General features: G+C 48.4%; 1 protein-coding gene across 1 annotated transcript in view; it reads right to left on the bottom strand.

Moving 5' to 3' along the window:
- mpp7a (MAGUK p55 scaffold protein 7a) overlaps positions 1–27,186 on the bottom strand; it is a 146,309-nt gene that overhangs the window by 49,008 nt on the left and 70,115 nt on the right. Inside the window, exons 4-5 of the mRNA XM_083777822.1 lie at positions 24,025–24,143; positions 8,356–8,433 (exon numbers count right to left, since the gene is read on the bottom strand). Coding sequence (XP_083633948.1) covers positions 8,356–8,433; positions 24,025–24,143 — 197 coding nt within the window. The remainder of the gene's footprint in view (positions 1–8,355; positions 8,434–24,024; positions 24,144–27,186) is intronic.

Below are 27,186 nucleotides of genomic sequence, written 5' to 3'. Positions count from 1 at the left end.
ATCCTGTGTCTTTGATTGATTGATTGATTGATTGATTGATTGTCTAGGGGAGACGTGAGCTTTGACAACATGTCAAATGTCACGGCTAAATGTCTCAATAGAAGAACAGGGAGACTAAATACGACCAACCCAATTGCTTTAACCACTTCCAACCTGGAAGTCACTGTAACAATTTTGAGTCCAAATGAGTCCAAAAGAGCAAAAATAATACATCTACAAGCTTGTAGACAGACACTGTCACATCATGAGATATTAACCACTTCCAACCTGGAAGTCACTGTAACCATTTTGAGTCCAAAAGAGCAAAAATAATACATCTACAAGCTTGTAGACACTGTCACATCATGAGATATTAAAGGGTATAATAAGACCACTTTTCTGGAGGTTTGGGTTGTTTTCTTACCATGTTCCATTCTATGAATAATTTCGCTCCGTTGTGCAGTTATTAAGTAAATTAAGACATAAAAATAGGGTCTCATTGACTTCCATTGTAAACGGGGAAACAGCTCTCAAAGTCACTCTTTTAGCACATAACACCAAACGCAACAAAAGCTGATTCATGACATAATATACAGTACACTATGAGCATGTGTGTGGCTGTATTGTGTGCGCGCACGCCCCGGGTATGCACGTGCACACATGTGTGAGGTGTGTGTTACAGTATGTGTATATGCACACTCACACATGTACACTATGTTGTGTACATTTTGAGGCAAAGGAGCAATTTGAGGTGGATAATGCAAACACATGTGTGTGCATGTACAGTGTGTGTGTGTGTGTGTGCGTGTGCATGTGCATGTGCGTGCGTGCATGCAGTTCATACATCGACCACTTTCCAATGTGACACTTTCCAACAATCTTAGGGGGAGAAAAAAGGAAGGGGAAATAAAAGCGTCTGCTTGTTTGACTGATGACCCGCCATGTGAGGTGAGAGGGCAGGAGAGGTGAGGGGCCGAGGCAGAAAATGAGGGGTTAAGGAGGGGGCGAGTCACCTCCCCGATACTGAGGGGAGCACGCACCGGGCCGGGGCGTGTCTTTCCACTTTGTCCTGACCTCCCCCAGGGAGGGAGAGAGTAGGAGAGAGACGGAGCGGCTTGGGGGGGGGGTAACTGACGTAGCCACAATGGTCAATGTTACCCGTGTTGAACCCAGCTCAGCCCCCGGACTACTTTAATTGATGAAGACGAGAGGAGCTGCTTTGACAAACGCAGGGGGGTCAAAAGGTGGGAGGGTGTGAGGTGTGATGTGACAGAGTGTAAATATGTGTAATGACTGTGAAGGAGAGTGGAAATAAAAGGGGGAGAAAGGATCAGAAACAGCAGGAGTAATAGAGGAAAAGGCAGCCATATACATGTCTGGCACCTTCTTCAGTTCCAGGTGTCCCTATTCCAGTTCACCCTTTGTCAAGTCCCGCCCATGGTTGTGCCCCTCTTTGCACCCATTGGTTGCCGTTTCGTGGTTGGACAAAAATCCTCTCTCTCCAATCCACTACCATTGAAATAACGTGTTTTTCAGTTGCTTCGAATTGATATTCTGTGCGTTCAATTCTTATTTTAAACTTGGTATCAGTAAAAAAGGAACATCACAGGCGCAGCAGCATGGTGACCTGACCGGGCATATCATGTTTGTTTTTAGCAAATTCAACGCAAATAAGGCAGAACCAGGATGGAACAAGTCAGAAAGTGCCCGCTGGTTAGTCAATCAGGGACCAATCAGAAGGGTGAATTGGCGAACTTCCTGCAAAAAACATTCTGCAAAAGTAAGTGGCCTGTAAGCTCACAATGTGTTGATCAGGGAGAATTGGTGCAGAGCAGAGGGGTCATCACCATATTGGCTTGTGGTGGACATTTTTGTCAAAATTCAAGTTTTGCCATGAACATAAAAAAAAGTGAGTGGACAATAACATTACATTCAGTAATTGGGTCTTATGATCAAAATAAGAACATTGTAATATATATCTTTTAATCAAAAAGGACAAGTCTTTGCCACGACCGTCTGTGTACGGACATATTTTATGGTGTAAAAGCAAAAAAGGAGGAGGCCAAGTACAGCCCGCTGTAGGAACCCAATCAACAAAGAATATATGGTTTAATCGCAGAATTCCCCAAAGAGGAACGACAAAGCCTTTTGACAACACGCTGCGCTCTCTCTATACCTTCGTGCTTCCACGTCAGGCTCACTTTTTCCATCTGCCTCTCTCTCCTCTCTCTCCCTCCTTCTCCCTGTCTCTCTTCCATCTGCCTCTCTCTCCTCTCTCTCTCCTCTCTCTCCCTCCTTCTCCCTGTCCTCTCTCTCCTCTCTCTCTCCTCTCTCTCCCTCCTTCTCCCTGTCTCTCTTCCATCTGCCTCTCTCTCCTCTCTCTCTCCCTCCTTCTCCCTGTCCATCTGCCTCTCTCTCTCCTCTCTCTCCTCTCTCTCCCTCCTTCTCCCTCTTCCATCTGCCTCTCTCTCTCCTCTCTCTCCCTTCTCCCTGTCCATCTGCCTCTCTCTCTCCTCTCTCTCCCTCCTTCTCCCTCTTCCATCTGCCTCTCTCTCTCCTCTCTCTCCTCTCTCTCCCTCCTTCTCCCTGTCCTGTCCTCTCCTCTCTCTCCTCTCTCTCCCTCCTTCTCCCTGTCCGTGACAGATGGAGGTAAAAAAAAGAGCTAACAGTGATGGTTGACACCGAAGGCTTTGCGCTTTTCAGTTCTTGAGAGACAGACGTTGGACCAGGCGTGCGTGCGTTGCGTGCGTTGCGTGTGTGCGTGCGTGTGTGCGTTGTGTGCGTGCGTGCGTTGCGTGCGTGTGTGCGTTGCGTGCGTGCATTTAGACTTGTCTAATGCCAGGTTGTCAGATTGCGGCGCTCACCCTGACCCTGAACGGCCTGCGGAGCATTACGTTACTTTTAGACATTAGACACAAATCAAAAACCTGTGTTCCTCTTACACACACACACACACACACACACACACACACACAACGTGTCACGGCTCCTGCTGTCAGGCAGATACACGCATGCTGTGCTCAGCGTGCTCCTCATCATGCTACAGGGTCTGTAAGTGGCTGGCTCCAGTGCACAGACGATGCTCTATTGCTGAAGCAGGGGAGAGATTTGATTCATTCTGGGCGTAGCACCATTTATGTGTTATCGTTTATCGCGATGACAATGTTCACAATAATTGTCTCATCAACTGGGATCGATTCTCAACTCGCATATCTCACACCGTCTCTAGAGCGCACCAGCAGATATGTAAACGGACTGTGTGTGCATCTTTGTTTCTTAACCCATTCTGACCTGAGATCAGATTCTAAAAATGTCTATTACATCCTGACAGTTTCATTATTAACCCATTCTGACCTGAGATCAGATTCTAAAAGTGTCTTCGATTTTTCAAAAATAGCAGACCTACAAGCTCGTATCGCGCCACTCGGTGGCGCGATATGAGCTTGTAGATCTGCTATTTTTCAATAGCTAAAGCATAACATGATGCCAACACCAAAATGGGTGCCCGGTCAGAATGGACTTAAAATGCCTCATTTTAGTGCAATTCTAACAGTTTTAATCATTATTTTAATTGTCGCAATAATGTCATTAATTGCAATTATTTTGGACACGTATTCATAATTTTTTCCCCTTGCCTGGATGTTCTTTTCCGGATTAGAACCGGCAGCGTACGCCGTACGGGCCACACGACCCCCTCTCCAACCTTAATACACATGCATGTAAACTAGGGTTTGTGGAATGCTCACACTGTGTGGCCTGTGATGGACAGTACCATAAAAAAACACCATTGGGTGGAGCAGGGGAGTCCGTGAGCATCAGTCAACATCACATTATGTTCACCTGCTCTGGTTTCATGTACGTTTATGTGTCTTGGACAGCAAACTTCAAAACAAACCCTGTAACCTATCCTTCAGTCATTGTCCATACGTACATTCCTGGCTTATTAGGTCACTGGTTCTATCCAACGGTGAACATGTCAAAATATCATAATGCCTGGTGGTATGAGTTAACATCTATATGAAAATAGGTAGGGAAGAAAACTCGGTTAAACTTCTGACACTTGCAGAACAACATGATTGACTCTCTCTCTCTCTCTCTCTCTCTGTAGCAGCATGACTCCAGTGAGCCATGGACAGGGCTCTTTGTCTCCACCTGGTGGACCTTCAAGGGAGTTCTGTGGCCCAGTAGTGGTGGTGATAAGACAGTCAAACAGGCATAGGACTGTGCCACTGTAGGCCACGTAGGGCATGGTTCTAAAGATGGACACCGATATGGAAAGGAGACACACAGAGGTCTGCCTTATTATTATTATTATTATTATTCTCTGCTGAAGTGGGCTCGGGGTTTGGTGCGTGCGCACGCTTTCTACATACTGTACATACGTTTTGACAGGATAGATATAGAAACTGATTAGGCAGAGAGAGTCATTATGACTTATGGCGAGCCGGGTTCAAGTCTCGGGGTCGATTTGCACCGTTGATTAAAAGCAATAAGGCACGTCGCGTTACCGCAACGAGGGAAGAGCGTGTCTGCTTGTGTTTCACACATAATGAGAGGCCGTGTGTGTCCATCTACTGCTGGGGGGACATAGGCTCACATCCAATGAGTGTGTGTGTGTGTGTGTGTGTGTGTGTGTGTGTGTGTGTGTGTGTGTGTCCATCCTATACAGGCCACCAACGAGCCTCCGTACGGACTGTGCAAATGTAATACAGTAATATTCCCAAATCCCAAAGTGTTGACGGAGTTTCGACCGTGGGCCCTGGCCGTGGTAACCACCACCACAGCTTTATCACCTGCTGTGTAGTGTGTAGTGTGTAGTGTGTAGTGTGTAGTGTGTAGTGTGTAGTGTGTAGTCTGTGTACGCGCTAGACAGTGCAGACCGAGGGCAGACAGAGGCTGAAGTGTCATTTTATGTTAGGCAATAAATTAGGCCTCCATTACCCCGAAACCCGAGCCACAAATGAATTTCATCTAACTGTAGATCTCGCCGCAGTACCCCTGGCCCTGCCGCCTCTTTAGCTTGGCTTTCATGTGGAGCGGCGACGTGGGCGTAAGACGATCCGCCTTTTAAAAACACACTGCCACGTCAACGGGGGCTGGGGGGGTTCGGGGGGGCAGCCAGGGGACCGGCGATCGCAGGCACTTTGGGTCGCTTTGATTCGCCGGTCTCTGGGTTTTATCCCGATACCCGATAATCCCGGCGAGACGCTTCGCAGAGCGTTTACCAGGAAGCATAAATTTGAAAGTCTGTAATTTGACAAAAAGGAAAATGGGGAGGAGGAGGAGGGGGGGGGGGGGGTCTGGGAGGTTAGCGTAAAAGGAGGCTGATAGTCAGGGTTCTCCTGAACAAACAATCTGAATGGCCTCTCTCCAAGAAGCTCACTACCGTTCTTCTTCTGTCTTTCCAGACAAACACTTTGCAGTTCTTGATCTGTTCCTTTGGATCATTATAATAACCTGAGGTGGACTCAGGGAGAGCTATAGAGCAAATACAGTAAGGCACTTGCCCTGTGGAGACACAGGGTGGGCCATTTTTAGCAAAGGGTGAGAGACAGTCCAGCGAGGTTTGGACCGACACGGTGGGTTCTGCCATGTGTGCCTCACAGCGGATCGTGTTGGCACGGAGAGTCCACCAGTCAGGTCATGAATGAAAGAACACACCACTGATTTCTCTTTCGTGACTCTCTCTCTCACTCTCTCTCTGGACACTCTGGACTCTCTCTCTCTCTCTCTCTCTCTCTGTCTGACTCCCCCTCATTTTCCTCCACTATAAGAACCCCCTCCCTCTCTCTCCCTCCCGTCTTTCCCTTGACTCAGTACTAATTAGGATGATGTATGACTGTGGGATCCCGAGGAGGGGAGCGATACTCAGAGGCACTTTGATTACAATAAACATCACTGAGGATTTCAAACAAAACCACACGCCATTTAAAGCAAGAGGGCTCTCCTCCACTTAACCGTGCCAGGCCGGCCCTTGGGTTTACACAGGTGTGTGTGTGTGTGTGTACAGTAAGATACTGAGAAAGCACATACACACTGTGTCCATGATTAGATTCTATGTAGTACAGTATGAGTGAATATCATATTTGTGAATGTAGTGTGTGCGTGTGTGTGTGGGGTTTTGCGCGCGTGTGTGTGTATTGTATTTGTATTTATTTATTCAGCACAGTATAAAAACAACATAGTGAACATAAATATGAGAAGGGTAAGGTGCTAGGCTGAGGCAAAAAAGCCCAAGGGGCTTATACGAGGCCTCTACCTATATAAATTAAAATGAAACATTGTACATGAGATATAGAATATCCAGAAAACATGAATGCAGTATATAAAACAAACAAAACAACAAAACAAAAACACAACATTGGTTATTTACATGATTAGAGAAAATAATAGATGATACAAAGAAATATAATTAGGTGATCTGGTCAATTAAGTGGGTCCTAAACTTATGTTTGAAATTTTTTAATGAAGTAGAATTTGATGAGATTGCTGTATAGGTGTTCCATAGCTGGGCCCCCCTGTATCTGATGGAGAACTGACACAGACCAGTACGGAACTTTGGGAGATGTAAATGATTTGCCTGTCTCGTATTGAAGTGGTGCACATCACTGTTGAACTGGAAAAAGTCTTTACATGGCAAAGGAAATGAAACTGGCTGGAACAATACTTTGAAAATAAAGTTGCATGTTTGGTATGTATTTAAATTAAAGATTGGTAAAATATTGAGTTGTGTATGTACACAGTAAGGTACGGAGCATTATTTAGACTCAGAGTGCAACGATTGACCCTTAACCCATTCTGACCTGAGATCAGATTCACACGAGGTTTCCACTGGACACACACTGGTCTGATTAACCCATTCTGACCTGAGATCAGATTCTAAAAATGTCAGTCGCTCTTCGATTTTTCAAAAATAGCAGACCTACAAGCTCGCATCGCGCCACTCGGTGGCGCGATACGAGCTTGCATTTCCTTGCATTTTCCTTGCATTTCACATCACAAGGAAAAACAATTAAAAATAAATAGTTAAAAAATAGCACGAAGAAATAAAAGGAAAAATAAAATAAATATATAAATCTAAGCATATCCGAAAAGGAGTGAGAAGAAGTAAAAAACGTATAAACTCCCACAATCTTGTGATAACGTCGCCGAAGCAAACGCTGGGATACAAGTGGACGTGGCATCGGGTGGCTGCATTTTGTTCAAAACTAAAAAAGAACGCCCGGAAGCTTTTCACCGCTACTGTACGTCCCACGGGATGGTCATTACTGTAAGTGTCCCATGGGATGGTCATTACTGTAAGTGTTCGTGTTGTTTCTCTGTTGTCAGCCTGCTGGCGATGGCGGCATTTCAGGTGAAGTTTAAGCAATGAAAACAGGGCTGACTGTGTCACAAGCCACGCGATATGCTCTCTCTCTCTCTCTCTCTCTGTCTTCCACCGATGGCGTGCATTTAATTTCCCTTCCATCATCTGCAGTTTGTCTGTAGCCGTCAGCTGTCTGACACGACCATCCATCTTCGCCTCCGCTTTGAATCCATGCCCTGTGTTCTCTCTCTCTCTCTCTCTCTCTCTCTCTCTCCCTCTCTCTCCTGCCCCCAGAAACTGTACGCCCTGACCCCAGGGAGCTGGAATTTCGATTCTGTACTAACACACAAAGACAAACACACTGTGTGCGTGCGTGCGTGCGTGCGTGTGTGTGCATACAAGTATAGTACAATTTAGAATTTAGAAACTGACATTGTGAGGTCATTTTCACAAGATAAACGCCTGTATTATGGTTTAGAGACACGTTTACGTATACAGTTAGGAAGAGATTCAGGTTGGGGTTAGTTAGGCTTTATCCATTCAGCAGCTCCACCTCACCAACGTGGCTTATGGTTAAAAATGAATCATTAAAAATGCCATTCATAAAACTGCCGTCCCAAAATGTTGACGTGCTCACAAGTATAGTAACACGTGTGTGTGTGTGTGTGTGTGTGTGTGTGTGTGTGTGTGTGTACTGTGGGGTCTAGACAGGGGGTGAGGGGTCAGCGGTGTTATTGGAACACATGAGTCATGTGGAGCCATCTAGATTGAAGACCCCGCAGGGAGGAGGTCAGAGGTCAGTGCAGCGGGAGAGAAAGAACAACAGGACAACCGCTGTTCAGGTCGCATGCTGTAGGTGTGTGTGTGTGTGTGTGTGTGTGTGTGTGTGTGTCTTGTGACGTGTGTAAGAGAGAAAGACAGAAGATGGAAAATACGTTGATAGATTGTGTTTGCTTCCATGTTTAGGGGGGGGGGGGGGAGGAGACAGACAGACAGACAGACAGACAGACAGACAGACAGACAGACAGACAGACAGACAGACAGACAGACAGACAGACAGACAGACTCACATCGAGGGCCAGAGTCCCAGCGTTGTCCTGGGTGGGGGCAGGGCTGCTTTGTCCATACTGTTGTAGCCTTTCATGGATCTGAGAGAGAGACAGAGAGCGAGTTTGATTAATTTATTGAATATTTCATTGACCGTTTTAAAAGTACAGCAGTGTATAAAAAACGGCTAATGTATAATAATCACAAATGAATAATGCAAAGGCTTATTTCAAAACAGTTCATGACGATAAGCTCAAAAAGGAGATGGGGAAGCAGCCAATGATGCGATCTCGTGGATTATGGTGGTTTATGCTAAGACCAATTACAAGTGGAGTAACTTAAAATGCAAGTCTAAATTTGAGAGAGCGAGAGAGACAGAAAGGGTGAGTCACGGACAGATTTGGACACGTGCACGCACACGTGCACACACACACACACACACACACACACACACACACACACACACACACACACACACACACACACACACACACACACACACACACACACACACACACACACACACACACACACACACACACACACACACACACACACACACACACTCTCTCTCTCTCTTAAGGTCAATGAATACATCTTCATTTAACTAAAGATCAGACTGACGACTACGCACAGTCGCACACACTTCTGTCACACATGACTCGCAAAGGGCTGCTTGAGTCCAACAGACTGAGTACAACAGACTGAGTACAACAGACTGAGTACAACAGACTGAGTACAACAGACTGAGTCAACAGACTGAGTACAACAGACTGAGTACAACAGACTGAGTACAACAGACTGAGTACAACAGACTGAGTACAACAGACTGAGTACAACAGACTGAGTACAACAGACTGAGAGCTTTTAATGGCTGTGGCTCTGCTGGCGTGGCCAAGATGCAAACAGGATACTCCAGTTTTCCACTATGCATTGGATATGCTCCGGTGGTGACCAGGTGAAGACTCCAAATCATTTCAACGTCTTGGCTCAGTGCTTCCTTATCAGCATCAAGAGAGAGAGAGGCTGAAGAGATGCTAAAATGGAAAGTAGGCCTCCCTCTTACATACACACACACACAGACACAGACGCAAACATTTAAATTGTCAACCAAAGCTGATGTGAGGTGCCGAGTGAGTGGATACACGAATACATGAACGCAACACACACACGCTCACATGTTACACACACAGAGACACGGACGCAAATCTAAACCACACGTACGCGCGGGGAGAGACTCACAAATAACACATGCACAAGCCGTCCCGGTTGTGATTAAAGAGTTGTTGTGTAGGAATGTGTCGACAGCTTACAGGCCGCTGTCGGGTCCCATCAGCGCCCAGACAGGCGACGTCCATCCTCCCCAAAGTAACACCGTGTCTCCCCGTCTCTCCTCTAAAGCCCAGAATGGTGCGGCTGAGCCGGGGCCAGAGGAGAGGCCTGACTGACGGCTGGGCTCCGAGCCCCGGTTCCTCTTGCCGGATGTCCCAGCCAGCATTTCAGCACACAAGGCTAGACCGGAGGGCCCTCTAGTCTCTGGCTTGGAGCGGCCGAGAGAGACCAGCCCGTGGAGCAGCTGGGTGGCTGCGGGGCCAAGTCAACACATGTGTGGGCAAGGCGCACGCAGACAGACACTGAGACACACACACACACACACACACACACCCACGCAAGTGGAGTGAACCGCTGCAGAGCATTACTCACTAAAACAATACGTTTGTTTGCCGTCAACGTTTAACAGCTACAGTTTGCTGGGCCTGCAATTAAAACATGTGTTGCTCAGTCGCAAGCTGTCATTTCTCTGTCTCGGCCTTTCAGACGTCACAGTAGCAAAGCAGGGCCGCGAGGATGCAGGATAATGGGGGGCTGGGTATTAAAGACGGGGCCGTGAAAATGTGGAATGGCCGGATGGAATTCGTCCCCAGACTCCCCCACTAATGACATCCCTGATGGATCGTATAATTCTTTCACTATTTCTCTGTTACCGGATGGAAATAATTGGGATGTTTTTGACTTAAGGAAAAAGCATGTAACGTGTCCGGATGAGTTTAATTGAATTCTCTTTATAGGTCATCATCTGTCTTTCATAATAACGAACGTGAGTCACCAAAAGATGATGTAAATTCCAGACAAAAAGAGAAACACTTATAGGAAGGCTAAAATGTCCAAATGCCAACCTCACCATGAACAGAAAGTAGAAAGTATTGGTTTTCGGGTAAAAAAAAAAAAAAAAAAAGGAAGAAAAAAAACGTAACAGCACACACGTCCTGTCCCACATAACTCCTGTTCCACAACGGGCTTTTAACTGGTAGAACCATGTCCGCCCTGCTTATCCACACAGCCTCCAGTGATAAATCACGGCCTGTTAGGGGTCGTGTTAGCCAAAAGAGCGGCCCATGTTTCAGGGTCAGCGTGAAGGTTCAAATCCCTGTGTAAAGCCTGCATTACTCGGCAATAAAACACGGCGCATTAGGCGTGTCGCGGAGGTAATCTGTTAAAGGCTCTCACAGCAAGCAAAAACGGCTGCTAAACTCAGCTGCTTAAAAGTCCTGAACCCTCGGGTCCCCTGGTGCTGAAGAGCAGTGTTGCGCAGTCAGGGAGACGGCTGTGGCCCCCCCGAGACCGCAGGCGGGCCTTGAATGACCCGGACTGGAATGGGAACCTATACTGTACCAGAGAGCAGCAATATGACTAGTCTAGAGTTCTTCTAAGCTGCTGGGAGTGTGTTCTCCGTTTAGGGTGTCAATTTGGTTTTGGAGGACCACTCAAGGGCCCCTCTCATACTCATCCGTTTCATTTCACGTTAGATGCATCATATTTATGCTCTCCAAAAGACCGCAGGCTTCTAAAACCTCCACCTTCTTCACCTCTTCATCTCATATCTCTTTTTTTTCCCCCAGCAAACTGTACGAGGAAAGGGAGACGGCTCCAATTACTTCATCTGTCCCGAGTATCTCCGTTAAAAAAGCTGCGATGAAATGGAGAAGAGAGAGGATGCCAGTGACTCTGGCTCCCTGACACACCACAATCCCTGCGACATCTGCTTTGCTACTTGCTCCACCGCCTCGGCTTACTTCGTAACTGAGGATTTTTCTTTTTCTTTTATTCCCCCCCCCCCCCCCCCCCTCGCTCTACTCCCGACGAATGAATGCGAGATCGAAATGCTTATATTTACAGCTCGGGAACACTGTCCAAGCGTCTGTCCGTGAGCACTGGAATGCATTTTAAAGTCATTACAGCGTCTTTTTTTTTTTTTTTTTTTTTTGGGACATAGCATGGCCTCTGTCCCTCCCCAACCCCCGGTGAGGAAGGCAATGCTCCCTGGCAAGCGTCTGAGGTGGCCTGGTGGAAAATACGTCAGCAGGACACAGTGAGAGACAGTGTGCTGCGGCCAGCGGAGGGCTGAGCTCGAACCAGGCAACTCAAAGACGTGGATTCCGCAGCCTCGTCAGGTGAGAAAACACTGCATTTGTTCTCTTGGACATGAGGCTGAGGTCTCGGAGCACGGCTCCACAGAGAGGGCCAACGAATGAACGAATGAATTACTGAATTACTGAATTAATGGATGATTGTATAATAGCTTAAGCGAGTGCTTCAGAAAACACACTACAATGGTGCAGTTATGAGCCCCGTCCCCACAGAGCTCAAGCCAGATCATGTTTGCTTCCAGAAATACTCGGTGGGCTTAAAATACACACAGCATACTCATATACATACATACACACACTGGGACACCCATGTGGGTAAGAATCATGAATTGAATTTGGTGTTGAACTTGAAATGGGGGATTTACCAAAGGGGTGGGGGTTTGGGAGGGGCAAAGTACTCATCTCCACACAGCTTCAACCCACCCCCTGGTTCACTGTTATGGTTGCAGAGTCAAGGGTCAGCACCTAACTGACCTCTTAAGAAACCATTGGTGACTGACTTCACTGACCACAGCTAAGGAGGGGCAGTGGAGGTCTTAATCAAGGTATAGAAATATACAGTAAGAAGTTGTACAATAAAGAAAAACCCAGACACAAAGAGAGCCTGGAACAGGGGGGAGGGAAAGCGTGAGACAGAGTGAGCGAATGCGTGAAAGACAGAGCGAGACGCTGTGATGAAGGGAGGAGATCTCACAGGGCTGGATAGTGTTTCTGCATGCCGAGGCCTTCGACGCAGCTCAAGGCCTCTGCTTAACGTCCTCCACCAAGAACCCCTTGCGCCCAACGGTGACCCCCGTTCCCGTATGCACACCCGCCCGCCCGCAGGAGCCAATCCCGTATGAGTCGCACCCCGCCCCCCAAATAATCCACCCATGTCCGATCTCCTGGTCTGATCCAGAACACCTTGTCAAGGCTGCTGAGGCGCCATGTGGACCAGACCAAGTTGGGGCAGAAGGGGGGGCTTAGGGAGAGGGGCTGCAAACAGACGTACAGGGTTGATACTGAGATGGCTGTCAGACGTTTAGAGAGCTTTCAGACAACATGGGGTTAATTTACAGAGTGGAGCCCCAGCTCAAAGCACAAAGGCTCGTGCTGGAAAGCTCTGTTCGGTTCAAGTCACGTCTGGAGATGAAGATGACTCCACCAGTGACCTCCACCTCCACTTACACTGAGCAGGATACTGTACTTACTGTAGCCTGAGTCTTTGTAACGATTTAAAACCCTCTTCCTCAGTAACACAAAGGGCACAACATTGTAGCCAACCAAACTATTGCGTGTCTGTGTTGTCGTCACGCCACATCAACCACACTAATATCCATTGTATAAACAGTGGATGCGAGGCAGGCAGGATGTTAACAATCTCCCGGCGAAACACATCTCCCTCCCGGTCACATATTACAGAATGCACGAGCACACGCCGAGCGAGCACCTTGCCTTGACCACGGCCCTATGCGCGGAGGCCTGGCGCCGGAGCTCGGAATTCGTGCGTAACATGCTCGTCTCTCGTTTGTCGTGGAAAAGGCCTGGAGAATGTGACAGCTTATTGAAAGTCGGCAGCAGATGCAGCGCGAGAGAGAGAGAGAGAGAGAGAGAGAGAGAATAAGGCAACAGGCCAGGCATCTGTATCAACCATATCATTAAGTTAGAGGATAGATTTCCTCTCTGAGCTCTAGGGAAGGGAGAGGCAGAGCCCCTGCTGCACTCTCATGTAGACCCTGTTCATTCCGTATGGGCGACAAAGGCTGTGCGCTGCTGAATATTAGGAGTCTGGGGAGTGGGGACTAAACACACTGGAGCAGGAGATTCACGCACGCACACACACACACACACACACACACACACACACACACACACACACACACACACACACACACACACACACACACACACACACACACACACACACGAACAGTGAACACCTTCATCGGAGCCGCTCTGTTTGCGTTTCAATTCCTAATATCCCCTTTCATTAGGCACACCGCATAAAAACATCACTAGCAATACACTAGGCAGGTGGCACACATTAAACAAACCGTCCATTCAGGTGATTTATAGATGCTACCGACTTTGAGAAAACAACATTAAGGACAGAGAGAAGGGCACACTGCCAGGACAAATGCACATGGCTTTGCTACGTTGCTCAGATTGATTCGACTATTTCAAGGTAGTCGTCTCGATGTATAAATTGGGGCCAGACTTATCGTTTTAACTCCAGGTGAGCAGTACGTTGACCCGTGATGTCTTCAGGCAGCTCTCCGCCCCACTGGGGAGCTGTAAATACAATATATGGCACCATGAACCTGGAGTTTCCATATACACTACTCTGCTCCATGTCCTATTAAGATTGGCTTTGTACAGTGGACCTTCTGGTTTCACTTTGGGTGCTTTTTCCTTCTTTCTCCGGAGGAACACAAAAATGGAAATCAGGGGTTTGACCAAAGTGACCTGGAATAATGGTTCTGGGTTCACCCTGGAGACTCCCCCTTGATTAGCAATGCAGACGTTTGACTGATAGAAAGGGGATTGGCGGATCGGCAGGGCCGCTCCTTATTTTCCCCTCTCCAACCTGCTCCCATGCCCTATACACAGACACGGTTCAAGTCAGTGAGTTTACTTTGCGCTGCAGCGCAGTTATCTACAGGCCACACGCTGCTCATCTGCTCCAGAAGCCAGTGTCTCTCTTCGCCTGCCCCTATACCGCAACTCCCGCTGGCCTCTGTTGCCGTCTGGCTCCTTCTGGCTCTGTGCAGAGGTGCTTGTTTGTGGACGTTGAGCATGATCTCTTCTCAACTTCATGCCGTGCCTCAGCCATTAAACACTTATGAAAATATTTGGAAGGTAGCCTAAGCGCCGAGTATAATGTTGCACGGAGGGGGATTTATTTTGGATGCGATGGAGCTTTTCAGACCATAAATAACTAGCCCGGCTCGTGTCAGAAAGTACATTTTCTAGGGAGCAAAATAGCAAGTTGAATCACAACAGCCACGGGCTGCACCATCCAGACCATAATAGCATTTAATTTACTATAGCTGTAGCTCTAAAGCTCCATACTTTTCCGTCGACTGTACAGCGTACTGTAAATGAGTGCATATACAGTCGAGCAACTGAGCGAGTCGGGGAGGGTGGACCGCTGTGTGGAGGTCACCCCTCCCCAAGGACGGCCGTTAGCTTCTCCAAGGCGGCCCGCAAGGTGTTTGCTCTGCTCCCCACAAGGGCTCCTGTTCCTTCAAAATAATAAATATGGACCTCAGAGATGGCCGGGGTGCAGCACGTGCAAACCACAGACAGCACGAGTCCGATCTCTCAGGTGGTATAGATTTACAGGGCCTTTCACAGAGACCATTAGCTGGTCTTTATTGCAGCGTGCGGGGCATGTAGGCTTAAAGGCCTCGGGAGAGGACTTGCAGCATGGGGCAAGAGATTTGGAACAATTTCCTTGTGGAGAAACTCCCTCTGTACTTCAGAGGCGATGTACAGTATACGGAGATGTTTCGGAGGTGTAGGCAGAGAGTAGGATAAATACCCAAAGTATGAGTCTTTAAAGTCCTAAAGTATGTAGTTGCCGACCATCGGTGCAGTCAAACATAACAGTCTGGAGTCTCGACATTTGGAGGGCTGTGCCCAGAACCCGGTCCAGGTATTCATGAAATACCGAATCCAGTACTCGGGTGGAACAGTGTCCAGTTTGTCTCAGAATGACTCCATTCATCACAAACAATGTCATGCCAAAGAATAAAAGCCAGTGGAAAGATTCCTTTTGGGTACAAGCGTTATAGGCACCTTTACATGTCATTACAGTTAGGCAGCGTTGACGAACAAAACCTCCGAGCCCACATAAATAGAACTGGGAAACAAGGCGCCGCCAAGCCTATTAGCATCTAACTAGAAGTGAATTAAAGGGAAGGAAAACTGACTTGACCACAAATGAAAAAATGCTGGGCTCTCTCTTGAAGGCCTGCTGACAGCGTGTGGGTCTGCATGAGAAGGGGCCCGGTACTGTACCTGTGTCAGGTGGAAATTGAACGTTGTATTATATTTCCTGTGGCCTTTGGTGAAGCGAGATCTTGGCAGGGGAACAGTGAGCTCGGTGGAATTTACAGAAAACACACTTAAGTGACTGACTTTAATTGAAGGGGGGGGGGGTGCACTGTCTGCGTCATTTCAGCCGTGATGGCCACACACACACACACACACACACACACACACACACACACACACACACACACACACACACACACACACACACACACACACACACACACACACACACACACACACACACACACACACACACACACACACACACACACACACACACACACACACAGCACCAATTCGCATAGCCCTTCCTCTTCGTGGCCCGACGCCACATGCACCGATGAAGAGTCTGCAGACAGGAATGACCATGTGGGCCCAACGTTGAAATACGATACAAGAAAATATTTGTCTCGTCTTCCTGTGACATAATCAGATTAGAAGGGACGTGATTTGCTGACCCCGACTTCCTGACGACGACAGACAACAGAGGAGAGGTGTCTGGTTTAAGTCTTAACTAGGCCAAATTCTCTGTTTTTTTCCCCTCTTGCACTCTGTCTCCGACACCTCCTCTGCCGGTCCTCTTCTCTCTCTCTCTCTCTCTCTCTCCAAACTGTCCAGCCATTGATGCTCCATAATTACCCAGGTGAGGCCTGAGCATTTCCATATGAGTGACCCAGGCTGTTGAGCCTGTCAGATTAGTGTGACACGTTGTGGGTTTTGACTGTGCTGTTTAGCCTCTTTCAAAGTATCCACTTCCAAAGACCCAGCGGAATGGAAGGTAGAATCGGCGGAGGTTTTGGTGGCGGGGGCGAGGAGAAAAAAGGGACGATTAAGCTTTTATTAATGGCGTGCCACTGACGTTAGCCATGTTCAACCCGAACCCTCTGACTGCCAGGTCCTTCGGCAGACAGTAGTGAGACAGTTGTTCTGTACTACCGTGCGTCTCCGATGTCCTGACCCGTCTCTCCCTCCCTCCAGGCTGGTTGGGTGGACAGGCCGACAGGCTGGCTCGCGTCTCAGTACCAGGTGGACAAGCGGAGGAAACACACACAGTTCTGCCTGTCTGGAGTTGGCATGGGAACCTGCTCCACTTACGCCTCCGTGCTAACGATAAGAGACTCTAAAAGGGGCTCCGTTTCCCTTGACCACAGGAAGAAGGAGAAAGGGAAATAGAACAAACAACACAGTATGTGGAAAAAAGGAATGTTGCTCTTTGATGGTGACTCTGATGGTTTAACAGGGACAGATGGGTTTACCACAGTTCAACTTTATTGGGGGCATAATTATACTGTATATTATGCTACAGTAGCATCAGTGAACTGCGTTATTCTCGAGGCTCTAGTGTGGATGATATTCATAAATTCCCCATCCAGTATCTGACTGGCACATCGTCAAGGTGGAGTTTACATCACAAGAGCAGTGATGGCAGTTCACTTCATAACATGTCCAACTATGTCTCTGTGTACATGTGGATAAACACATGTACACAAACACAAATAAAGAATGGACATGCCAGGCGTGTCCAAAATGTCAGCCCTCAACCATCACGGAGCTCATTAATCGGTTGGGCTTTCCCCGTTAAGTAGAAAGAGCGATGGAGATGGGGGGAAAATCACTTCCAAGCCCCTCTCTGGCCCCGTTTCCATCCATACAGCTGGTATCGCCAGAGTACTCCAATATACGTCTTGAAGCATTTTCTGCCCAATCAAACTCGTACTTGGGTCGGGGCCTTTGTTTCCACAGAAGCCATTAGCTAATCCTATCGCAAACTACTTGACATGCACTAAATCCCTGAGCACCATTTCGACAGAAAGTACCCTTATGGGTCCGTTTCTACAATCTCAAGACAAGAGTAAAATTAACACTAAAATAACATCCGTCATTCAACCGTGAGGTGAAGATTGTTGACAGGTGAAGAAGAGGCATCATAGCAACGACACAATTAGCCTATTTAAAATCATGTCTCTCCTCCTATTGTTACAACATGTTATAGACAGGCATGTTCCACAGAACCAATGGATACATAGTATTGAAACTACACTATCATTAACAATTCTCAGCAACGAGCTCATCCATCCATCATCGCGTTCCCTAATATATGTACAGTACTTATACCACTCGGCATGCTAAGTACTCAACAACGGCCACATTGTCTGGGCCCTCGAGTTCCCCTCGTTGGATTAAGTGGTGGTTAGAACGACAGGTGAGGCCGTCTATAGATTATTCCCCCCACATGCCTGGCTAAATACCCCCAGAAATATAAGGCTGGCTTCATTAGCATCGCCCTATCTGTTTTCTTTGGGCCTAGTCGACACGAATGAGAGCCTGAGCATGGATGGACCCTACCCTGTCATTATCAGTGTAAAAGGGCCCTTATTCTTCATGGGCAATCCATAACACGGCAGGCATCCAAATTAAACCCGCCTGGCTTACCCCAAATCTCCACCTCTTTCACTCCAGCCGTCTGAGCCAGGCACGCCGCACGGTAAGGCAGCTGCTTCTATGCGTTACGACCCTGGACCCAGAGCAAACACGCCAACACAGACCCTGGACCCACAGCAAACACGCCAACACAGACCCTGGACCCAGAGCAAACACACCAACACAGACCCTGGACCCAGAGCAAACACACCAACACAGACCCTGGACCCAGAGCAAACACGCCAACACAGACCCTGGACCCACAGCAAACACGCCAACACAGACCCTGGACCCAGAGCAAACACGCCAACACAGACCCTGGACCCAGAGCAAACACACCAACACAGACCCTGGACCCAGAGCAAACACACCAACACAGACCCTGGACCCAGAGCTAACACACCAACACAGACCCTGGACCCAGAGCAAACACGCTAACACAGACCCTGGACCCAGAGCAAACACGCCAACACAGACCCTGGACCCAGAGCAAACACACCAACACAGACCCTGGACCCAGAGCAAACACACCAACACAGACCCTGGACCCAGAGCAAACACGCCAACACAGACCCTGGACCCAGAGCAGACACACCAACACAGACCCTGGACCCAGAGCAAACACACCAACACAGACCCTGGACCCAGAGCAAACACGCCAACACAGACCCTGGACCCAGAGCTAACACGCCAACACAGACCCTGGACCCAGAGCAAACACACCAACACAGACCCTGGACCCACAGCAAACACGCCAACACAGACCCTGGACCCAGAGCAAACACGCCAACACAGACCCTGGACCCAGAGCTAACACGCCAACACAGACCCTGGACCCAGAGCAAACACACCAACACAGACCCTGGACCCAGAGCAAACACGCCAACACAGACCCTGGACCCAGAGCAAACACACCAACACAGACCCTGGACCCAGAGCTAACACGCCAACACAGACCCTGGACCCAGAGCAAACACACCAACACAGACCCTGGACCCAGAGCAAACACACCAACACAGACCCTGGACCCAGAGCTAACACACCAACACAGACCCTGGACCCAGAGCAAACACACCAACACAGACCCTGGACCCAGAGCAAACACGCCAACACAGACCCTGGACCCAGAGCTAACACGCCAACACAGACCCTGGACCCAGAGCTAACACACCAACACAGACCCTGGACCAGGAGCAGACACGCCAACACAGACCCTGGACCCAGAGCAAACACGCCAACACAGACCCTGGACCCAGAGCTAACACGCCAACACAGACCCTGGACCCAGAGCAAACACGCCAACACAGACCCTGGACCCAGAGCAAACACACCAACACAGACCCTGGACCCAGAGCAAACACGCCAACACAGACCCTGGACCCAGAGCAAACACGCCAACACAGACCCTGGACCCAGAGCAAACACGCCAACACAGACCCTGGACCCAGAGCTAACACGCCAACACAGACCCTGGACCCAGAGCAAACACACCAACACAGACCCTGGACCCAGAGCAAACACACCAACACAGACCCTGGACCCAGAGCAAACACACCAACACAGACCCTGGACCCAGAGCAAACACGCCAACACAGACCCTGGACCCAGAGCTAACACACCAACACAGACCCTGGACCCAGAGCAAACACGCCAACACAGACCCTGGACCCAGAGCTAACACGCCAACACAGACCCTGGACCCAGAGCTAACACACCAACACAGACCCTGGACCAGGAGCAAACACGCCAACACAGACCCTGGACCCAGAGCAAACACGCCAACACAGACCCTGGACCCAGAGCTAACACGCCAACACAGACCCTGGACCCAGAGCAAACACGCCAACACAGACCCTGGACCCACAGCAGACACGCCAACACAGACCCTGGACCCAGAGCAAACACGCCAACACAGACCCTGGACCCAGAGCTAACACGCCAACACAGACCCTGGACCCAGAGCAAACACACCAACACAGACCCTGGACCCAGAGCTAACACGCCAACACAGACCCTGGACCCAGAGCTAACACGCCAACACAGACCCTGGACCCAGAGCAGACACACCAACACAGACCCTGGACCCAGAGACCCTGGACCCAGAGACCCTGGACCCAGAGACCCTGGACCCAGAGCAGACACGCCAACACAGACCCTGGACCCAGAGCAAACACACCAACACAGACCCTGGACCCAGAGCAAACACGCCAACACAGACCCTGGACCCAGAGCAAACACGCCAACACAGACCCTGGACCGCAAACACGCCAACACAGACCCTGGACCCAGAGCAAACACGCCAACACAGACCCTGGACCCAGAGCAAACACGCCAACACAGACCCTGGACCCAGAGCAAACACGCCAACACAGACCCTGGACCCAGAGCAAACACACCAACACAGACCCTGGACCCAGAGCAAACACGCCAACACAGACCCTGGACCCAGAGCTAACACGCCAACACAGAAAAACACTTCTTCGGAGGGGAGTGAGGGGGGGATGAAAATTGCATCCATTTTTCTCTCTGAATTGTCTCAGTGGCATAATGATAATGATAGAGCCTGGCTGGGGAAAGACCACCAACGAGGGGGGGGGGGGGGGGGGGGGGGGGAGGTATGTACATCCTGCCAGCGCGTATAAAAACAGTCGTTTGCGTTCTCGCAAAACTATAGACGCAGACCAGATACAATAAAGCGCTGCTTTATATAACCAATGAGTCAGTCAGTTGACTTAAGGAAAAATATATTCCACATTTGAAACACATTTTGTGTAATTGTACATTTTCCCCTTAAAAGCCCAAAGTGGTTTTGCAGTATCTTTATCTTTTCCCTACTATCTTTGCCCTCAAGTAGTATTCCAGTATCTATGAATAGAATATGTACTGAATATGTACGAACCTCCAGGATGTCGTAAAACAACAAGTATTCAGAGACTACGTTCAAGCGAAAACACCAAATGCACCGTGACAGATATCACAGCAAGCTCCTCTTCCTGTGTTCCTCTTCCTCATTGACGGGTACCGGACACCTTACTGACCAATGCATGCATTTAGTGAGGATTGGTGAATCATTGCATTGTTTTAAGAATAGTTTTGGCTTTTTATTGATAGTTACAGTGAACAGGGACAGGAACGAGGGAGAGAGAGAAGGGTAGAGACACGCAGCAAAGGTGGTCACGGAGGGGGGGGGGGGGGGGGGTCAGACTCTTGACGTTTGTTGCTTCACTCTGGGTCCTCTGGCCATGAGCCATACATATACATTAAAATGACCCCAGAAGTATTTTAATGTGAAATACACTTTTAATGCTTTGGGGATATGGACAGTGCAGAAAACTACAAGGATTAAGCTTCATAAAGTCATTAAAGGGATATTTCACTGTCAATTATTTGTCTACTCAGGCTTTTGTAAAAACCCAGACGGTTTTAAGTTTACTTGATTCGATTCATTTTATCAGGCCACTCCCCCTTCCTATACAAACCCATTGTTAATTAACTTCAACTTCAATTTTAACCATTTTAGGTTCATTGAAAAATCACGTCCTTGGTTCTGGTGACTGATATTTATCTACCTATAAATAAGGGAATGTCTGTATGACTGATATTTATGTATGACTGTCTGTAATGTCTGTATGACTGATATTTATCTACCTATAAATAAGGGAATGTCTGAATGCACGTACAAAGGAATTATGTCGTTGCTCCTCACTGGCTGCACCAAAGGCTCTGAATTTGCACACAGGCATTGACCATTACCATAATATGGAGGTCTTATCGAAGCCCTTTTTCACTTTATCAAAGTGTACGCTGTTTATTAGCGTTTTTGAACGGTGCAGCCACTACAATGCACAGCTTTGTGTGTATGTCTGTCTGTCCGTTTGAGCACGTAATCGTCCACTGCGATTGGCTGGAAGGACATACATCATACATCATCATCATGATTTAATGATGATGATGCACCGCTCACTTCACACAAGTGTGATTTTTCAGAAACTGTTTAACTCTATGAAAGCAGACATGGTTACCGTCACGTTTAGTTTAGTTTAGTTTTAGTCATGGAAACGACGCCTCCAAAACCACATCTCTCCACAATGACGACCAGCTAAGCTCAGCTTCAGCAGAAAAGATTATCTAAATACTGCATCAAGTGACTTAAACACTGTCTGGGGGTGTTCACAAAAGCCTGAGTAGACTATAAAATGCCACCAAACATGTTTGAAAGTGAAATATTGTTTGCGGCAAGTGGGTCTTTAACCCATTCTGACCTGAGATCAGATTCATACGAGGTTTCCGCTGGACACACACTGGTCTGATGAACCCATTCTGACCTGAGATCAGATTCTAAAAATGTCAGTCGCTCTTCGATTTTTCAAAAATAGCAGACCTACAAGCTCGTATCGCGCCACTCGCCTTCTTTCTATTGCCTTTATTTGTAGTTGTTACGTCCCCACCAAAGAGGTCCAGGTGTTATTTTGTGCAAAAGCTCCTTATTGGCTATTTCCCCTAACAGTCATAAGCCCTAAATGAATTGCATTGAATGGAATGGGAATTGAATGGGGCTATGGGGTGTTGTGCTAATTCGCTTATTTCTATCGCTCAACATTTTTTTTGTATACATCTCTTCATAATGTAAATAGTATCCCAAGCGGCACACTTTACTACTTATTTCGATGGAAATAAGTGAATTAACACAACACCCCACAGCCCCATTCAATGCAATTCATTGAGGGCTTATGGTAGGGGAAATAGCCAATAAGGAGCTTTTGCACAAAAAAAACACCTGGACCTCTTTGGTGGGGACATAACAACTGGAAAGAAAGGTAAGAAAGCCTTCTAGCATGGAATTCTCCTTTAAAGCAGCCAGCCACCATACTGTACTGTATGTTACATGCACAATACATTTCCCATCGTACACATGATGAGCAAGCGGATATTGTTAAGGAATCTCATGGCATTACAGACAGACAGACACTGGTTTCTCTTTTGCAAAGCGAGGAGGGAGTCTGGGACCCAGGAACCCCCGTGAGGACGAGGTTAGGTACGGGGCAGAGTACAGCCAGACACCATGTGGTTCCCCCATTATCACCATCTAAACTGTCGCAGCGTAAAGAGATCAAGTGTTGCTGCTCATCTTCTTATACGTATACTGTAGCTACAGTATATCTGGTTTAACAGACAGGAATGAGGCCATGGTGGCGGAACACATGTATGTAGGGACGTCGACGAGACAGGCGATATGGGTGGGAACTGGGAGGGCGATTTTGGAATGACAATAAAGTTAGGAAATGTAATGCATGGATGAGACCAGGGTTAGAGTGGGGAAGGTGTGTGTGTGTGTGTGTGTGTGTGTGTGTGTGTGTGTGTGTGTGTGTGTGTGCGTGCGTGCGTGCGTGAGGTGGGGGGGAAAAGTGGAACTGAAGGAATGGAGAGAGGAGAAACAAGATTGAGTAGGCAAATCCTTTAAAAAAATAGCCAATCTGCATAGAGCTGGAGAGACCCCTTTTACTTAAACACTCTATAGCAATGATTAGCATTACAGTATAATATAGTTTTGACTTAAAAAAATAAATAATAATAATAATAATACAAATGTTTTGTTTTTGTTCAAAGAAATATCACTTACCTTATATTTAAGTAATAACCTCAGAGAGTGAGCATTGACCCGTAATATAGTTGACTTCACATTTAACTGTAGGAAGGGTTCCCCCCCACAACAAAATGCCTCGATAAACCGCACACACACACACACACACACACGCACACACACACACTTCAAAGGGGCGAGCTGTCACCGAGAGGACTTCTTACCTTGAGCAGCGAGTGGAGGCTCCTCTGTGCGAACATGTCATGGAGGAAGGTGTTGTCCTCTGGGCTGCTGACGTGAGGCTGGAGCTGGGAGGGCAGGGCCGCCAGCAGCTCATACAGGCCTGGAGAGAGAGGGGACAGGAAGGAGAGGGGACCGTCAGCACGACGGCGGGCGATACGACCTGCACCCACTAACGCAATGCACGTCCATACAGACGTGCAGTTGCAAAAAATGCATGCTGAATAATGGTGTAATATACTGTACGTATGGAGCCGTAGTACTATGCAGGAATGCACAAACGGGCAGACATAACGGACGGCATCACACACACACACACACACACACACACACACACACACACACACACACACACACACACACACACACACACACACACACACACACACACAGGAAACCAGGAGGCAATAAGCCATTCCTCTCACAGCCTTCACTTCCTGCCATTGTCCCCGATAGTTTCCTGTTGTTCCAGGAACGACGCTACACCAGATCAAGCAAAAAAAACTAAATCTCAGGCTACGCCAACCATCCTAGATTCAGATCAATCCCAAAGGGACGGCGTGTCTCAGCCTTTATACTGTACATTCTTGTACTTTGGTTTTAGCTGCACAGATACCAAATCAAGAAAGATAATTCAATCACAGGCTATACGGTATACGCCAACAATCCTCCTAGCTTCTGATCAACCACAAAGGGGCAGCTTCTCAGCTTACTGTATGTTCTTGGTACTTTGGTTTTAGCTACACAGATGGCATGCATGCTTTCAGGAGGCCTCCAAACCACATGCGTGTTTGCTAAACAGAGGTTTGGGGAAATGCGGGGGACGGGGGGACGGGGGACGGGGGGGGACGGGACGGGACGTCAGCCCCCTCCCAAGTTTTAAACCAAACTGAACTTAATGACACAGCTCTGAAATGAATTTCAGTGTAGTGACCAAATATAGCTCCTGAGCCAACAAGGACATTGTCATAAGTAGTTATCTGGGGCTATCCAAAGCCCAGAGAGCGGTCAGCGCTGCAGCGTTGATAAGAACCGGTCTGGGACGACGACGGGGAGCGAAAAACATGGTGTGCACATCAGTGGCCCTGTGGCCCCGCCTGACTCCCCTCAGAACTGCACGTGGTGAAATCCACAAGGCCCCCGAGGGATTTACTAACCCGGCTTAAAAAAGAATGAACATTTCAAATTCAATTTAAAGAGAAGCAGACTAGGAGAGCTGATGGTTTCAAGATTAGGCAAAAGGAAGGAGGAGGGGGGGAAACGGGCCGGGCCGCACGGGTGGGAGCACAAAGCGAGCAAGTGACGGCAGCACCTTCCAAACGAAACAGAGGCCCGGAGCATGACTGACAGAGAGTAGAAGCAGACTCTTGACGTTTGTTGCTTCACTCTGGGTCCTCTGGCCATGAGCCACTCCACCGAGGGGGGGTTGAGGAAGGGTCAAGCCCACACAGAGCGCAGTCTAGTCGGGTTACGTGCCTCCAGGGCCACCCCCCCCCGCCCGTCTTCTTCCCAACGCATCAGAATTAGGGTCACGCGGACTCAACCACACTTGAAAACCCTCTTTGAACATTTCGCTTGATCAACCCAAAGAAACTCTAAACACGTTTCCCCAGCGGAGCCGTCCAAAACGTCAAAACACGTGAGTCACTTGGATACCTCTCTGAGAGTCTCTCAGCGGCCGACGCGGAGACGGAGGAAGAGGGCCACAGAAGCTTTAGATGGAGCAAAGTGGGGGAAAGCATAGTTTGAAAGTGATTGATTGAAAACAATTGTTGACATGCTTGGCGGGCTGAATGACTGACTGACTGACTTGGCTGGCCTGATGGGCTGGCTAGCTTATAGAGCAGGAGTCTACTGGCAGCGTAAGGGCAGGTTGGCGGTGGGGCCATGCTTAAAGACTGTCTGACTGAAACCATGTCCGGAGCTGCTTCTTGTATCTGTTGGACGGACATGAGAACCGACAGACAGACAGTCATCTGCCACTCGCAGCCCTCTGCTTCCCATTTAGATGGGATTACATTTTTTAGGGGGTGGGGGGGTTTCTTGGAACAGACTCACACAGGATGAACTGTGTGAGGATGATATCTGTGAGGATGATATCTGTGAGGATGATATCTGTGAGGATGATATCTTCCGCCAGGTTCCTCAGATTCTGCCTAGCCGTAACGCCTCAGTGGGAGCGTTGTGCTGTAGAGAGTGCATATAGGGGCATATAGGGAGAGCAGGAAAGATGAGAGAAAAATCCACATGAACAAGAGAAGGTTTAAAACATGTGCACTTCACTCATTTGGAAGGCACTCACACAGGGTTTTAACCAAGGGGGCCTGGCAGGCAAAGCTTCCTGGCCACCGCCGGGCTAAGTCTGTGGTAGCTGATCAAGTCATGGCTGTTTTCTGCGGGCCTTGTCGCCAGAACCACGACCACCTACAGGCCTGCCGGAGGGGGCCTCTGGTCCCTTCAATCATTTACAACTTCAGAACTCCCGCAGAAACACTATACTTCTACAAGAAAAAAAAAGAGATTTAACGAGACGTGAGGTGAGGCGAGGAAGGGGAGTACAGAAGAGAGATGTGGAAAAGCCATAAATATTCGCAAGGTATTGATAGTTAAGGAAATGAAGGAGAGAAAGAAAAGAGAAGGATCCCCAATGTATTCTCTTCACTCAAAGAGAAGGATCCCCAATGTATTCTCTTCACTCCCAGGTGTGAGATTGCATGTCTCATCTACCGTCTTGGTGCATTCTCAATTCTTTAATCCTGACGGCACTTAAACCTTAAAGCTACGTAGGGGAAACACGCCAGCAGCAGTGAGGCACAAGCAGCAGAGGACAGGCTGCCACACACCGGCCGGAAGGGTCAGTGCGTAATGCCCGAACCCAACGACCTGGCTCAGAGGAACCCGACGCGAGGGCCAGTTTCAAACAACAACAGAGCTTTTCCCAAAGCCAAGAACTAAACAAGGATCCCGCTAAGCTGACATTAGATGAAAGAATGTACGAGTGGACAGGCAAGGACAAGGAGAGAGTTGAGAGAGGGAGTGACTGAGAGAGAGAGAGAGAGAGAGAGAGAGAGAGAGAGAGAGAGAGAGAGAGAGAGAGAGAGATAGACAGACAGAGGAGCTAAGCAAAACCCACAATGGTTGTGTAG

The sequence above is a fragment of the Protomyctophum parallelum genome (assembly GCF_964188405.1).
Source record: "Protomyctophum parallelum genome assembly, chromosome: 12".
Classification (NCBI taxonomy): domain Eukaryota; kingdom Metazoa; phylum Chordata; class Actinopteri; order Myctophiformes; family Myctophidae; genus Protomyctophum; species Protomyctophum parallelum.
This window is presented reverse-complemented; position numbering and strand designations above follow the sequence as displayed.